The 16,600-nt window shown below is 36.1% G+C and overlaps 1 protein-coding gene across 2 annotated transcripts in view; it reads left to right on the forward strand.

Moving 5' to 3' along the window:
- The window catches only part of MBD5 (methyl-CpG binding domain protein 5), a 246,047-nt gene that overhangs the window by 208,888 nt on the left and 20,559 nt on the right, over positions 1–16,600 (forward strand). For both annotated transcript variants that reach the window (XM_049772981.1, XM_049772982.1), the window contains exons 10-11: positions 469–1,677; positions 15,587–15,660. In XM_049772981.1, coding sequence (XP_049628938.1) covers positions 469–1,677; positions 15,587–15,660 — 1,283 coding nt within the window. The remainder of the gene's footprint in view (positions 1–468; positions 1,678–15,586; positions 15,661–16,600) is intronic.

Consider the following 16,600-nt stretch of genomic DNA (forward strand, 5'->3'; position numbering starts at 1 on the left):
TTGTATTTCAATTAGTTCAATAAAAACACATGTGAAACAGAAATCGGTTGTAAAATTAGCTCCTTTTGTATTTGAGTAACAAGGATAACTGACATTTTTCTCTTTGAGCCTCAAGTGGTAAGACCTGTTATAGCATTAAAAGTAGGGTCGTACACTGAAAATGTTTAATGTCTTAAACATCTTAGTTTTAATTTTTCCATAGCAAATATTGTAATGATGACTTTTAAAAATATCTGCTGAATAATTTTGACCAAAGAAACAGTACTCAAATACAACCAATAATAAGCTTTTTAAAGCTTTTCTTTGTCAAGTCTTTCTGCCAAAACATTTGTTATAAATATAGTATTTGTTATTAAAATTTCCTTGTTATATTTGCTTATCTTTATGATAAATCTGAATAATATGGGTTTTCTCTTTAAAGCCTTTTAAAGTTTGTCCTTTTTCACACAACTTCCTTTTTTTCTTAAGGTGAGAATGCAGGAAGATGCTGCTCTTCTAAACAAAAGAATAATAAGTGCTCAGCCAGGGCTCAAATCACTTTCTGAAAATCCGAACACTTCACTTCCATCTTTCCAAGATACATCTTGTGATTTGCAACCAAGGATGGACCCATCCCTTGGTCAGCAGGTGAAGGATGGCCTCATTGTGGGTGGCCAAGGGGATGCTTCCGTCGATGCTATCTACAAAGCTGTTGTAGATGCAGCCAACAAAGGAATGCAGGTTGTCATCACCACTGCAGTCAACAGTACAACTCAGATCAGCCCCATTCCAGCTCTCAGTGCCATGAGTGCCTTCACTGCCTCTATTGGTGACCCTTTAAGTCTCCCCAGTGCTGTCAGTGCAGTTATTCATGGGCGAAACATGGGCAGTGTCGATCATGACAGTAGGCTGAGGAATGCAAGAGGGGCTCGGTTGTCCAGGAATCTGGACCATGGGAAAAACTCAAGTGAAGGTGATGGGTTTGAATATTTTAAGTCAGCAAGTTGCCATCCATCCAAAAAACAGTGGGATGGGGAACAAAGTCCTGGAGGGGAGCGAAACAGATGGAAGTGTGAAGAGTTTTTAGATCATCCAGGCCATATCCACAGCAGTCCTTGTCATGAAAGGGCCAACAATGTCTCTACACTGCCATTTCTACCTGGTGAGCAGCACCCAATACTGTTACCACCAAGAAACTGTCAAGGTGATAAGATTCTGGAGGAAAATTTCAGGTATAATAACTATAAAAGAACTATGATGAGTTTTAAGGAGAGACTAGAGACCACTGTGGAAAGATGTGCACACATAAATGGGAACAGACCTCTGCAGAATCGAGGCTTTGGAGAATTGTTAAGCACCACCAAGCAAGACCTAATCCTAGAGGAACAGTCTCCAAGTTCCTCAAACAGTTTGGAAAGTTCTCTAGTCAAAGACTACATCCATTACAATGGAGACTTTAATGCCAAAAGCATTAATGGGTGTGTGCCTAGTCCTTCTGATGCTAAGAGTATTAGTAGTGAAGATGACCTAAGGAATCCGGATTCCCCTTCTTCCAATGAATTGATACATTATAGGCCAAGGACGTTCAATGTTGGTGACTTGGTCTGGGGCCAAATCAAAGGACTGACTTCCTGGCCTGGAAAATTAGTAAGAGAAGATGTTCACAATTCATGTCAACAAAGCCCCGAGGAAGGGAAGGTATAACTATCTTTATTCATTGTTTAATACTAATCTTTGTTTCAATATGTTGTTTGTTTGTTTTTTATCACCACTTTGGAGTCTTTGGATTTGAAATTCTGATTCTTCATGACTCACTGAGGTCTCACAGACTTCTGCAGCATATAATGAACCAAGGGGATGGTTATAGTCATCAAAATGTCATATTTCCTAGAGGTGAGTTTGGAAGCACTTATAGATCCTACTGGGCTCAGGTTCTCACCCAGAAACCAGATTTTCAGAATTTTTTTTTTTTTTGCCTCAACCTTCATTTTCTAGATTTACCTAATTCTTCATTTCATATGTAGAGGATAAAGGCTAGTGGCAATGACTTAGGCGAGAAAAGGAAGGGGTGGGGAATCTGGTGGCTGTTGGAATGCAGGCATGTGGCAGAAGTGGGCTCTTTCCAGAGCTACAAAAATTCCAATGGATGGTGTCTCTGCCACATGCTTGCATGTGAGCTGGCAACTGGGTAAAATCTGGGTGGAGTTGCAGTTATTTCTGGAAGCAGCAGGTAATGTCTGAGTTCAGAATGGTGTCTCCTTTCAGGAAAAGTTCTGAGCCTTTATAACATATGGAAATATTTAACCTCTGGATCTGGTTCTATTTAACAGTCTGATCATATAAATTAAATGAAAACGTCTCCATAAAACTGCCATTCCATTTAGCAGAAATTAGTAGGGGTCTTCTGGACTTCTTTCTCCCTCACAATTGTACACTTTGACTCACTAGACAAGAAATATAGAGAATGTTTAAAGTAGATTAAAAATAATGATATCTGACCCGGAAAAGAAAATTATGCACATTCCCAACATCTGATGAAGAAACATATAATTTTTCATCTCCTACAAAAACAAAAATTGCTCTTACAGATATATATTATTCTCTTAAAGAGTATATTGTATAAAACTATTTCAACTCTGGCATTTAGAGTTACTGGCAGGAAACCAAAAGCGTTTTTGCTAGCACAATAAAAGGATTGTCTTTCTCCAGATGACCAGGAGGTCCTTAAACTCATTGCTTATAATGCCTAATATATACTTGTCAGGGTAAGCATCATGTTTCTACATTTGATAAGGAAATGAATTCCATACTCCTGTTCACAAAACATTGTATTCTCTGCACTCTCTGAAAGCAGCCAAATGTTCTTTCAGTTGATAGATGTAAATGGTTTTAATAGTATAGTTTTTTAAATTAGAAACAGCAAAACTTGACTTTTATGATATAATTTCTAAACATACAAGAGGCAGTGAATTGTTTTTATAATCTCTGTTCAAATGAAACCAAGTCTTTTTTGAGTACTATTTAATAAAAAAAAAAAATTAACTAGAGAAAAGATTTGGCCTCTCTTTCCTGGAGACATTCTTCCTGTCCTAAATGCCTTGTTTAAATATTTTTTATGTTCTCAGAAGAAGAAAGGCACCTAATTTTAACATATTTTACATAAAACAATGATCCGAATCTTCTATCTAGTCTGGTTGCAAACTCTGGAGATTTATGTACTATTTATATTTAAAGAAATGCAGTTTAAAAAAATCACTTTCTAAGAATATAAGTATTTACTTTGCTTTATTTATTAATTCTACTCAAAGATTGTTGCAATCCAGATTTCAAAAATATAGGTTCTTCTTTATTATTAGCTTTGCATTATCCTAATAAGGAACATAAGTTGAATATTTCTTCTTCAATGGATTTTGTGAATTTGGATTGCAAATATTTAACAATAAAATACACTAAAAATACTTTTAGTAATTTAAAGTAAAATTTAAAGTTCAGTTTTAGAGATGGAAATCTGAAAACATAATAAAATATTAATGATAGCACATGAAATTATTTATCATCATTTAAAAATAAGGTATAACAACCCTAAAAGCCTCAGGGCACTTAATATTCTTTAAAACCTGTTTTTTTTCAGGTCCTGCCTTACTTTTGCAACATTTTTTAAAAAACTGCTCTTTCACAAATGCCCTTTTTTTCTCATCTAGTTAACAAATCAAAGAGCAGACTCCTCCAGGTCTTATTAATGATACCTAGTGAGCCAAACAGTGTTCTTTGTTTATAACATCAGAAAAGACAAAATTTTAAGCACACATTTGTCATACTTCAAATTCAATAGCTTTTGCCAATTTTCTGGGTAATTCTGGTTCATCAAGAAAAAAATGAAACTGTGTTCAACATCTGTTTAAGATAAAGCATCATCTTTCTGAGATTTCTTATAAAATATTTTAAAATTGTTTACTTTTATCGAGTAAACATTTACATTATGAAGTTTACATATAGAGTACCTCCTTATTTCTCAACAATTTTGGATAAAGCCTCAATGTATTCATACTATTTCTACCTTTTACAAAATGAACAGCGGGACTGGAGAGATAGTATACTTGGTAGGGCATTGGTCTTGCACACAGTCAACCTAGGCTTGATTCCTAGCATTCTACATGGTCCCCTGAGCCATACTAGGAATGATCCCCAAGTGCAGAGCCAATAGTAATCCCAAAATACAGTTGAGCCCATGTGGTTAAAAAAAGAAAAAAAGTAAAAAACAGTGCATTGGATTCTCTTCTATATACTAGACTATCTGCTACTTCAGTAAAATGGGGAATATAAGGCTTTATAAGAACTTGTTTATTATGATAAATCTTATAAATTGTACCTTGTTGATGTAGATAGTGGGGCATAGTGTTTATCTTTTCAGTATCTCAAAAGATTTGCTAAATAGTTTTCTAGTATTTCATTTAAACATTCTAGCTTCTAAATTTTCATACAATTCTGTCTACCAAAATAAATCAATCCTTGATCCTCTCAGATTGTTCCAGATAAAAATCTGTGTTAACTCAGCTAGAGAGAGAGCTCAACAGCACTCTTTGCACAAAGGAAACCCTAATTCCAGCCCCAACACCACATGGTCCCTCAGCACATGCTGGTCCCTAAGCTGAAGGCACTGACAGGTATGATCTAGAAACAAACAAACCAAAATATTGCCTAATATGTTAACTCAAAGTTTAGAGGCACTATTTTTACTTATCTCTCCACTTTGCCCATATCTTCCAAATCTGTGTTTTATTTTCTGTTACTGTCTTTGTTCACTGGAAGCATTTATTTTCCACATTCATTTTTGGAAACATGCAAAATAGAAAAGTAAATTAATAAGATATCAGATTTCTAATTTACTTTTTTTGGTCACACCTGGCAGCGCTCAGGGATTACTTCTGGCTCTATGCTCAGAAATCGCTCCTGGCAGGCTCAGGGGACCATCTGGGATGCTGGGATTCGAACCACCGACCTTCTGCATGCAAAGCAAACACCTAACTTCCATGCTATCTCTCCAGCCCCAGATTTCTAATTTTAAGAAAGCCAAAAATCATTCCTTCTTTTGAAGCAGTTTGAGTGGGATGATTTCAGGAATGAGTGGAATGGATGCTGACTGAACAGCTGATACAGCCAGCAGTTAAGGTCTCTATACTGGGCATAAGCTGATACTGTAGCCAGCAATGTTTATCATGAAAGCAAGTGACTTACTTACCTTAATGATCTTAGACATTTTTTTTTCTGGTTTTTGGGCCACACCCGGCGGTGCTCAGGGGTTACTCCTGGCTGTCTGCTCAGAAATAGCTCCTGGCAGGCACGGGGGACCATATGGGACACCGGGATTCGAACCAACCACCTTTGGTCCTGGATCGGCTGCTTGCAAGGCAAACGCCACTGTGTTTTCTCTCTGGGCCCTGATCTTAGACATTTTTAAATCTTTAGTGGCAGAATTATTAATAAAGCAGTGGAAATGTTCTGTAGTTTCTAAGATTACTTCCTAAGGTATATAATTTCTCAGCATCACACAACTCTCTGAACTCTGGCTGCAGAGAACTAGGAATAGAAAGGATATGGTAGGAAAAGGCATGGCTTTGGTTCTTAACTCATTCTGACCTGAGCTTAATCTCAGCTATACTAGTTACCTACATGGTCCCTAGTAAGTATATTCCACGAGATTTCTAAGAATAGCAATCTTTTTACTTCTCAAGTGGGAAAACTAATTGTTAATTAGAATGCTGTATTCAAAATTAAATAGCATAAATAAATTGTGCAGCATGAGAAAGGAGCTCAGTAAAATCAGCTTTCTCACCCACCTTCTCTACTAGATAAACTTAACCATTTCTATCCCACCACAGTGGAATTGCTGTCATTTAACTTTAGGTTATTGTTCATCTATGCACTGACCTTGATTAAAGAATTTACTAATGAGATTGAAGGTGAAAAGAATATAAAGAGGGGCTGGAGCAGTGGCGCAAGTGGTAGGGCATTTGCCCTGCACATGCTAACCTAGGATGGACTTAGGTTTGATCTCCAGGTATCCTATATGGTTCCCCCAAGACAGGAGCAATTTCTGAGCGCATAGCCAGGAGTAACCCCTGAGCATCACCGGTGTGTCCCAAAAGGCAGGAAAAAAAGAAAAGAAAAAGAAAAAGTATAAAGAATTATTTAGTAGGGGCTGGGAAGGTGGCGCTAGAGGTAAGGTGTCTGCCTTGCAAGCAGGTGTCTGCCTTGCAAGCGCTAGCGTAGGACAGACCGCGGTTCAATCCCCGGCGTCCCATATGGTCCCCCAAGCCAGGGGCGATTTCTGAGCACATAGCCAGGAGTAACCCCTGAGCGTCAAACGGGTGTGGCCCAAAAACCAAAAAAAAAAAAAAAAAATTAGTAAATGAATTTTTAAAATTAATTGCATTATATCAGATATAATTGGCATAACTGATTATAAATGACTATTAACTGTTCATTTTCAAGCCAGAGTTTTATTTGGAAACTATTTAAAGTACTTTCTTGCGTAAACTTTAAAGCCTACATCCCTCAATATTGCTAAAAAATATAAACTCATACTTTATAATTTGACCTTTCTATCCCCCTCCAACACAAGAACATTCATTAGAGATTTTTTATAGTATGTGGAAAGTTGGACTGAATCACTGCTATATAGTACAATCCTGATATTGAAGCTATTTGATATTAAATCACTTGCACTATACCTTTCAAAAAGTGTATCTCCTTTCTAGTATAATTTTTATTTTGGATATCAGTATTTTTTTTTGATTTTTGGTTTTTGGGTCACATGCTCAGAAATTGCTCCTAGCAAGCTCGGGGGACCATATGGGATGCCGGGATTTGAACCACCATCCTTCTGCATGCAAGGCAAATGGCATACCTCCATACTCTCTCTCCGGCCCAGGTTATCAGTATTTTAATGAAGTATTTTCTGGAAGATATTTATATTATTTTTAAATGAGTGATATGGTTTTCTTTTTCTGGATCATGAATTCTTTATCATGGTTCAATGGCCAAGATTAAGACCTCAAAGCTCGGGCCCGGAGAGATAGCACAGCGGTGTTTGCCTTGCAAGCAGCCGATCCAGGACCAAAGGTGGTTGATTCGAATCCCGGTGTCCCATATGGTCCCCCGTGCCTGCCAGGAGCTATTTCTGAGCAGACAGCCAGGAGTAACCCCTGAGCACCGCCGGGTGTGGCCCAAAAACCAAAAAAAAAAAAAAAAAAAAAGACCTCAAAGCTCTTCCCCAATACATATCAACAGTTGTAAGAATGCAAAACCTCACATCTATTTGGGAATTCCAGAAAAGAAAATGGTCTCTTCTGTCCTTATGCCTTTAGACTATAATTTGAGGGCATTATAAGCTGTTGCATAAACAGTTCTTTTTAATATATTTATTTACAGATCTGGAAAAAGCACTCCATTCTTGTCCACATTGCAATTGGAAATTCATGATTCTTCCTTCATTAGTCTTTGCCATCTTTTCTAAATAAAACCAACTTTGCTCTAAAATGCTCTTACATTCTAAAATATATATTTGTAATAATCATCCCATATCTTGGATCTTACATATAAGGTTGCCTCCCAGCCTTTGGGCAAAATTAAATTTCATATTTATTTTTTAGTAGGTAATTGGAAACTAAAATTTTTTTAAATTTATGCATCAATAACTTTTACTCTATAGAATATTTCTCATTGGTCTTCATACTCACATTTTATTTGCCTTATGACTTGAGCCAAGTAAAGAAAAAGATTTATTTATGATTCGTGCCAAAATGTTTTTTATTTTTAGGGAGAGGGGATAAGGATGAAATTGGATTACTCTCTGAGTATTCAGGGCTTCTAGCTCTTTGCTCAAGGATCATTCTTGGTGGTAGTGTTTCTCTAGAGAACATATATGGTGCCAGGGATTGAGCCCTGGTTAGCCCACATACTTTCCATGCTGTACTATCTCTCCAGCCCTGCACACATATTTTTAAAAGCAATGCTGGAAGGTGCCTTTTCTCTAGACTCATTCTTTGACCTTTCACTGGGTTATATTTGGCAGGTACTGACAACTGCAAAAGCATCCAGAGCAGACAAAACTCAGCAATATTCAAAATCATACCCAGATTTATCTAGGTATGATTTGCTTTTGTGTGTCAGCTCACCATCACAGGAACCCAAGCCTTCACAGTGTAGGCATAACATATATACTTTCTCTTTCCCACTTTAGGGATGTGCAGCTTTAGAAACCAAGCCTGGGTACTAGATTTGGGAGATTTAGTGATGTTAAAACACATCCTGTGGGGCAGGAGCAATAGCACAGAGGCAAGGTCTTGCATACAGCCAACCCTGGTTTGATTCCCGGCATCTCATATGGTCTCCTGTGCCTGCCAGGAGTGATTTCTGAGCACAGAGCTAGGAGTAAGCCCTGAGCTCTGCGGGTGTGACCCAAAACCCAAAACAAAAGAAACAAAACAAAACAAAAAGAAAAAGAACTTAAAGAACTTTCTTCTGTGCTTGATGATCTGTATTGACTGTGGCTATTTGTATTTTTTTTTTTGATACACTAATTCTCTGCTGAAAGTGTTCTTTGTGTTTTCACTTTTGTTACAGGCTTTCTTAACCTCCATTGGAAATTAATCTTTTTTTCTGTACCCAACCAACATTCACAACATTTAGGCTGTGTTTTGACTAATAGGATGCCAGAAGCAACCCACAGTCTGTTAGGACCAAAACTCTTTGAAAAGAGAATAGCAGATTTTTTTTTGTTTTTTGTTTGTTTGTTTGTTTGTTTGTTTTGGGCCACACCCAGCAGTGCTCAGAGGTTACTCCTGGCTGTCTGCTCAGAAATAGCTCCTGGCAGGCACGGGGGACCATATGGGACACCGGGATTCGAACCAACCACCTTTGGTCCTGGATCGATTGCTTGCAAGGCAAACACTGCTGTGCTATCTCTCTGGGCCCAGCAGATATTTTTGTTCCCCTGTTACACTTTACAATCATAGATCATCACAACCTGTTGATTTTTATAATTCTAGCACAGGTTTTCAAAAGCTTTGCATCATGGTCATACCACATTTTTTGAAAAAAAAAACTGTCAAAAAAATCTATGAAAGTTATATGGAATAACATGGTATAAGTAATATTAAATGTTGGCTAATAAAGTCAGTGCTTAATCAAAATTTTAAAGACAGTAAAAATAATGAACTAGGTAAGACATATATGTGAATATTGGTGAAAATATTAAACTGAGTAAAAACCTAGGGATAACCAACTTTACTGTGGTAGATTGTGGAATGTTATGGATTGTGAGCTCTTTTTATTTATTCAGTCAAAAATAATGTGGAAAAGGAGGGGTATTATCATGCTACAAGAAAATAGAGAGTCCTACAGAGCTCCTGAGATTTTCACAGAAATAGTCCAAATGGAATCTCATGTTGAAGGCAAATATATTTATGGAAGTTAGTACAGCTATTAGGGTATATGCTCTGTATGCTCCTGACATGGGTTCGATCCTGGGCACCACCTGAGCTTTGAAGCTTCATCAGTGATAGCCCTTAAAGTCCCTGAGAAAATCTTATCTCTGTTTTACTCTAAAAACAAAAACATCATTTATTACATTAACCTTTAAACATCATTCCTTCAGAAATAAGCCTTATCAAAAATCATATTCCGTTTATAAGCTGCTGATCAATATGAAATTTGTTGTCACACGTAAGATAGATTTACTCTAGTATGGCAATATAGTCCTCCAATACTTAAAAATGCTGCTTTCCAAAGCAACGCAGAAAGGAAGCAGGTATTTTTAAAAAGGCCTCAGACAGTGATACTGACTAAAATTGTAATAAAGTATGTTTCATTGGTTCACTTTTAAAAAGGTTCATGATAGAATTTTTCAGTGAATCTGGTCAAACTACTGTTGAAAATAAGGCTTATTTTTTTGTGTCACAGGAGAGTTTTTTTACCTTAACTTTTTATTTATCAATTAATTCCCATTACTTCAAAAATGCCCAAATATTGCACATAAGTTGATATCCATGGCTTGAAGTTCTTTTGTTTTTTTTATTTAATAAGTGGTAATATTAATAACTGCCTTGCATTTATATATTAGAGGTATTTACAGACATCAATTGAAGTTGCCTGTTACTTATATTAATATATTATTAAATATTTCTTTAAATTTATCTTCTTGTTTTTTTTTAAACAAAGAATATTAAATACATTTTATGTATACAGCCCTATTAAAGTCACTTTGGGGGGAAACTGCTCTGTAATCACTCCTGACTCTGGTTAGGGATCAAGCCTTAAGCAACTTTCTAGTTTTGGGGGGTTTTTTTGTTTGTTGGTTTGGTTTTTGGGGGGAGGGACCACATCTTGGCTATCTGCTCAGAAATCGCTCCTGGCAGGCACGTGGGACCATATGGGATGCTGGGATTCGAACCATCTTTGGTTCTGAGTTGACCACTTGCAAGGTAAACACCCTACTGCTTTGCTATCTCTCCGGCCCCCTTAAGCCACTTTTTAAAAAATTTCTTCTCATAGTCTAAGGGATAAATGTATGTTAAATCATAGAAAAATGTTATTTTGTATTTTTATAATATAAACTTTTATAAGTATATAACTTTGAAAACTGAAAATTTAACAGTATCCTACTCAAATTAGTTTAACATGACAGCAGGAGTAGTTTGGATAAGATTATGTGTAAAATTACTATTTACACAATGTAAATACATTATAATGAGACAGAGAGATAGTACAGGCAGTAACTAACTTGCGTTGCACATGGCTGTCTTTAGTTAAATTCCCTACCACCACATATGGTACCCTGAGCTCCAACAGAAGTCACTACTGACCATAAAGTCAGGAATAGCCTATGAGCATCATTGGATGTAGCCCCAAACAATAACAAAAGTAAATCACATCATATTTATTATATATATTAAATGTTCTCAATGATCACAAAATGTACACAATCATCTCCTTTACAAATAAGAGAATTGAAACAGAGAAGGATCCTTTCCAAGGACATAAGCAATTGGCAATTAAACCAGACCCTAACCATCCCTGGTCTCCTCAGACTATCTTCTCCTTGCTTAACACCATTCCTCTAACAGCAAAGGCTAATGACTGAAAAAGGATAGGGAAGGAAAGAATAAGAAAGGGAGCTTGAAGTCAGCTTTCTTATCTCTTATAAAATTTGTGCTGTATTTTATGTGTGACAGCTTTGCTTTTACACTAAGTTACAGCAAAGAAGTAATCACCCAGAGATTTGATCCTGTTATCAGGATTAAAGCCTGCTGGGAATTTTGGCATCCTCTCTGGTTTACTGGCTCTATTCCAAAATGATCTGAGATCTTTGATCCAGATTCCTTTACTATATATTGTGCTTCACTTTCTGAGGCTTAATTTGGCTCTCTGAGAGTCTTGAACTTCATTTTTTCTTAAGTATTATGTCTAAGGTACATGAGATTTTACAGTGCTGACTTCAAATGAAACTTCAATAAGCAACCTTTCAGACTTAAGTGATCTGAACAATTCACACTTGTTTAAGAACTCTTAAGCCTCGACTGTGTAATCCTGCCTAGTTTCATAGGTCTGTCTCCAATCCTACTGAAACAAATTATAGGACCACTATGTAAAATAATTGTCCTAACTAATGAATTTGAATGAATAAATAAAAAAGGGTTTTAGTAGTCAAAACTATTCAACATATGTGTTTATTCTTACAAAAGGTAATATGTGAACTATAAATATTCAATTCTTAGTAACCTTTATGATTTTTGGTAATTGTTTTTGTGGGCCATACCTGACCAATGCTCAGGGATTATTTTTCTTTTTTAAATTTTAAATAATATTTTGTTTAAACACCATGATTACAAACGTGATTGTAGTTGGGTTTCAGTCATAAAAAGAACATCCTGGGGCCAGAGAGATAGCATGGAGGTAAGGCGTTTGCCTTTCATGCAGGAGGTCATCAGTTCGAATCCCGGTGCCCCATATGGTTCCCCGTGCCTGCCAGGAGCAATTTCTGAGCCTGGAGCCAGGAATAACCCCTGAGCACTGCCGGGTATGACCCAAAAGCCACACACACAAAAAAATCCCCCTTCAACAGTACAACATTCCCATCACCAATGCCCCATCTCCCTCCCCCCCCCACCTGTATTAGAGACAGGCTTTTTACTTCCCTCACTCAATGACATTGTTATAATAGTTCTCAGTGTGGTTATTTTTCTAAAAGCACTCACCACTCTTTGTGGTGAGCTTCATATCGTGAGCCAGTCCTTCCGGCTCTCATCTCTGGGACTTATTTCAATAATGTCCTTTATTTTTCTTAAAAACCATAGATGAGTGGAACTATTCTGTGTGTATATGTCTTTCTGACTTATTTCACTCAGCACAATAGATTCCATGTACATCCATATATAGGAAAATATTATGACTTCATCTCTTCTGTCAGCTGCATAATATTCCATTGTGTATTTGTACCACAGTTTCTTTAGCCATTCAATGTTGAAGGGCCATCTTGGTTGTTTCCAGATTCTGGCTATTGTAAATAGTGCTGCAGTGAATATAGGTATGAGGAGGGGGTTTTGTATTGCAGTTTTTTTGTGTTCCTAGGGTATATCCAGGGCTTATTTCTGACTCTCTGCTTGGCATCACTCCTGGCAGTGCTTGGAGAACATATTTGGTGCTAGGGATCAGCTGTATGCAAGGAAAAAACTTTACCTGTAATACTTCTCTGGGGCTCTTTTTCATAATTCTTAAATTACTTTATTTGTAGGTACAAATATTGATAGATGCATGATGGCCATTACTATCAGTGTTATCATTATGAGAATATGTGGACAGACTATGAATAAATATTTACTATGAAATCTTCATTCAACTTTCCACCAAAATAGGAATTAAATGACATATATGGAACTCCTGATTTGTGAATAAAATATTGTTGTTACAGATTAAAGTACTAATTATCTTAAATTATCTGCTCTTTAAGTGAAGTTTTATTTAAAAAAAATGTTTGACCATCTTCACTTTACATTTATGTATTGGATTACCAAGCTAAGTAGCTTAAGGTAGTGTTTTTAAATCATTATATATGATTATTTTTGGCTAAATATTTTTGTTTATTATGATTAGGGAAATTATTTAACAAATAAATTTAACAAATTTCTTAGAAAAATATATAACTAGACATATTTCCCTAGAAACAACATGAACTCTTCATATATTAAATTTCATAGTATAATTTAATATTACTATTATGAAACAAAAATAAATATCTACCTCTGGATATATATGATTTTATCACTTTTGAAATAGTCAGTGATATGCATCTTATTTACATTTAATTTTAAAAAGTACTACTGTTGCTTTTTAAAAGCCATTGAATTCATTATTGAAATCAGTTGCATAGTCGGAGTTGCACAAGAAATATTTTGCGGGGCCCGGAGAGATAGCACAGTGGCGTTTGCCTTGCAAGCAGCCGATCCAGGACCAAAGGTGATTGGTTCGAATCCCAGTGTCCCATATGGTCCCCGTGCCTGCCAGGAGCTATTTCTGAGCAGACAGCCAGGAGTAACCTCTGAGCACTGCCGGGTGTGGCCCAAAAACCAAAAAAAAAAAAAAAAAAAAAAAGAAATATTTTGCTACTAGTTAATTTCTTTATTGAAAATTATGATGAAGAATATGGAGTGATGATACAGGGGTAAGGCACTTGCCTTGCATGTAGCCAACCCTGGTTTGGTCATTGACACCACAGATGGTCTATTTCCCAAGCATGGCCAGGAATAATCTCTGAGTACAGAACCATGATAATCCCTAAGTACCATTAGTTATGGCCTTAAAGCAAATGAAAAAAAAGGAATAAAACTTTTAATGAAGATTTCAAAAAGTTTGACCTAAATTGATATTTTAAAAAATTTAAAACCAATTATGTCTTACTTTGTCTCACTGTGAACCTACTTTCTGTTGCTTGTATCAACTACTTTTGAGGATCTCTTTAAACTAATGCATATCTAATAAAAAGTTTCTATCATTGGGGACTTTACTTTCTGTTGCAAAGAAATTCATTTTAATAGAAATATTTTAAATATATTTTATATCCTCTATGTAAGGTAACTCACTTGTAATCTGAAAGGCAATCATATCAAGGTGCCTTTCAGGAAAGAGAAACACTCCTTTGTTAGTGTTTAGGTCTCTCCAGGACTACTCACAGAGTTGTACAACTAGTGTTCAGACCTCTTAAAAAAAACCAAATAACTAACAGAATAAAGCTCCAACTAGCTATATTCATCTTCGTTTTTATTTTCCAGATAATCCATAAAAACAACTTTCTTCAGGATTCTTGTGAAATGTTACTTGATCAAAGTGGTTCTCTGTTCTTATTCATAGTAGATTGAGCATCTCTGTTAATAATCATGACATTGAGGGGCCAGAGCAATATTACAGTGGGTAGGGTAATTGTTTGGCACACAGCCAACCAGCTTTTATCGTACTCAGCATTCTGTATACTTCCCTGAGCCTGCCAAGAAAGATTCCCTAGGTGTAGAGTTAGGATTAATCCCTGAGTACCACTGGGTGTGACCCATCCCTCCCAACAATAAAATAAAAGTGACATGTCTTGACTTAGAGAAAAAGGGAAAGCTAATAAATTTACCTCAAAGTTCTGTTTCTACACCAACTCTTTTTACTTCAGTTTTTTAAATATTTATAAAAATAGTGGCATTTTTCTAAAAGTATTTTATTAACAAGCTAAGTATAAATTCCTTTATTACTAGTTTTCTTAGCTAAGGTGGTTTGAAGAACTGTGGTAGAGATTGGGGTTTGGATAGAGATTGAGGAAAGAGTGCTGGCAGAGACTACTTCTTCTCATTTCTAGAAGTCTCCGAGCCACCAGCACTTGTTGGCTACAAAGTGATGAGTAGCCAGTTTCATACAGGTTGGCCCTGACATAGTAGGAAAAAGGAAAGAATGCTCCTATGCAACCCAGCAGTGTCCTCTGTATAACCTACTGCTCCGCTTGTTTTGTGGCCTTTGAACTTGACAATAAGTGTTCAACAGGATGTTAGGCTTTAAATCTCACAGTCAAACAGGAGGGTAGAATTTTACTATTCTCATTTCAAAAAAATAACATTAAGCTGAGGCTCATAAAATATGTTTTCCTGATACTAGGCTGTGAGAAGGTCATTGTCAGACCTCTGGCCCTTGGCTTCAAAGCCCATGGGCTTCATAAACCACTGCTTTAACCTGCCCAGTGAGCAAAAGATCTGCAGCTATTGAACATAAGGCAGTGAAGAAAGCAAACTAAGATCTCTGTTTGTATGGTTTTGTGAACTGAAGAGGACTTCAGTTCTGGGTTTTGTTCTCAAAACATTATTTTCAAACTGGCGACAGTGGAAAAGAAGTTTTTCATTTCAGCTGATGTTGAAACTTGGGATCTCCTCTCATTGAGAAAGACATTTGATATGGCACTGAGAGCTAAGCTTCTCCTTCCTCCATTCCCTCCCTTCAGCCCTGTGCAGCAGGAAAGTAAAAGCAATATTAACAATTGCAGGTCTGGGTAATGTGGTCTGATCTTCATACCTTCACTCAGGTGGAGTCGGAGAAATTGAAGACACTAACAGAAGGTTTAGAAGCCTACAGCCGAGCAAGGAAAAGGAACAGAAAGTAAGCACTATTTTTATTTTTCCATTTTATTTTCAAGAATTTAATGTCCTTGAAATGGATAATGAGATCTTTGTATTTTGTGACCTAAGTACAGTTTATTAATTTAACTGATAGTTTAACAAAGCAAACATTATAAGCACATCATGTTCTTTTTTTAACTAAAGAGGAGATCTACCTCTTCTTCAAATCTTTCTTTGCTTTCTCTATTGCATCCTTCTCATTTGCTGAGAAATTAAATATAAATAATATTCTTAATGTGTAGTAATTAGTCTTTGAAATAGTATCTAAAGTCTACCCCTAAGCAATGCAAATACTTTTTGGTGAATACACTTATGTAAGTCATTATGGCAGATTCACTGTTAATTAAGGAATAAAAAATAAATTATTTTTAAATTAGATAAAGTTCATAGTTTTCTTAGAATGATAACAAGAAATTGAGCTTTCTCAGGTATATTACTATTTATGTTTTTCCAAATTTATCTTAGGAAATGATAGGACACGCAATGTTCATTCAAAATACAATTTTCAATGTAATAAAAGTTACGTAGTTTCACATGAATTATTTCATCTTAAGATAGAAAAGTGCAAATGTGTCTCTGTATACATACATGAAAAGTAATTTTTAAATATATGTGATCTACATATTCATTTTTAATCATTTATTTTTTTTCAAATATTCTAAAATTAGTAGTGTATCTTGTATAATAGGCTTGTATAATGACATCATATCAGAATTTTTGTTTTGGGGGCACACCTGGATGTGCTCAGGAATTACTCCTGGCTCTGCAGTCAGGGATCACTTCTGGCAGTGGCAAGGGGAACATACTGGGTGTCAGGCATCAAATCCGAAGTAGGTAGATGCAAAGCAAGTGCTTTATCCACTGTACTATTTCTTCAATTATTTTTTCCAGAGGTAAAATTTTAGAGCAAAACAAATCTT

The sequence above is a fragment of the Suncus etruscus genome, chromosome 5, assembly GCF_024139225.1.
Source record: "Suncus etruscus isolate mSunEtr1 chromosome 5, mSunEtr1.pri.cur, whole genome shotgun sequence".
NCBI lineage: Eukaryota > Metazoa > Chordata > Mammalia > Eulipotyphla > Soricidae > Suncus > Suncus etruscus.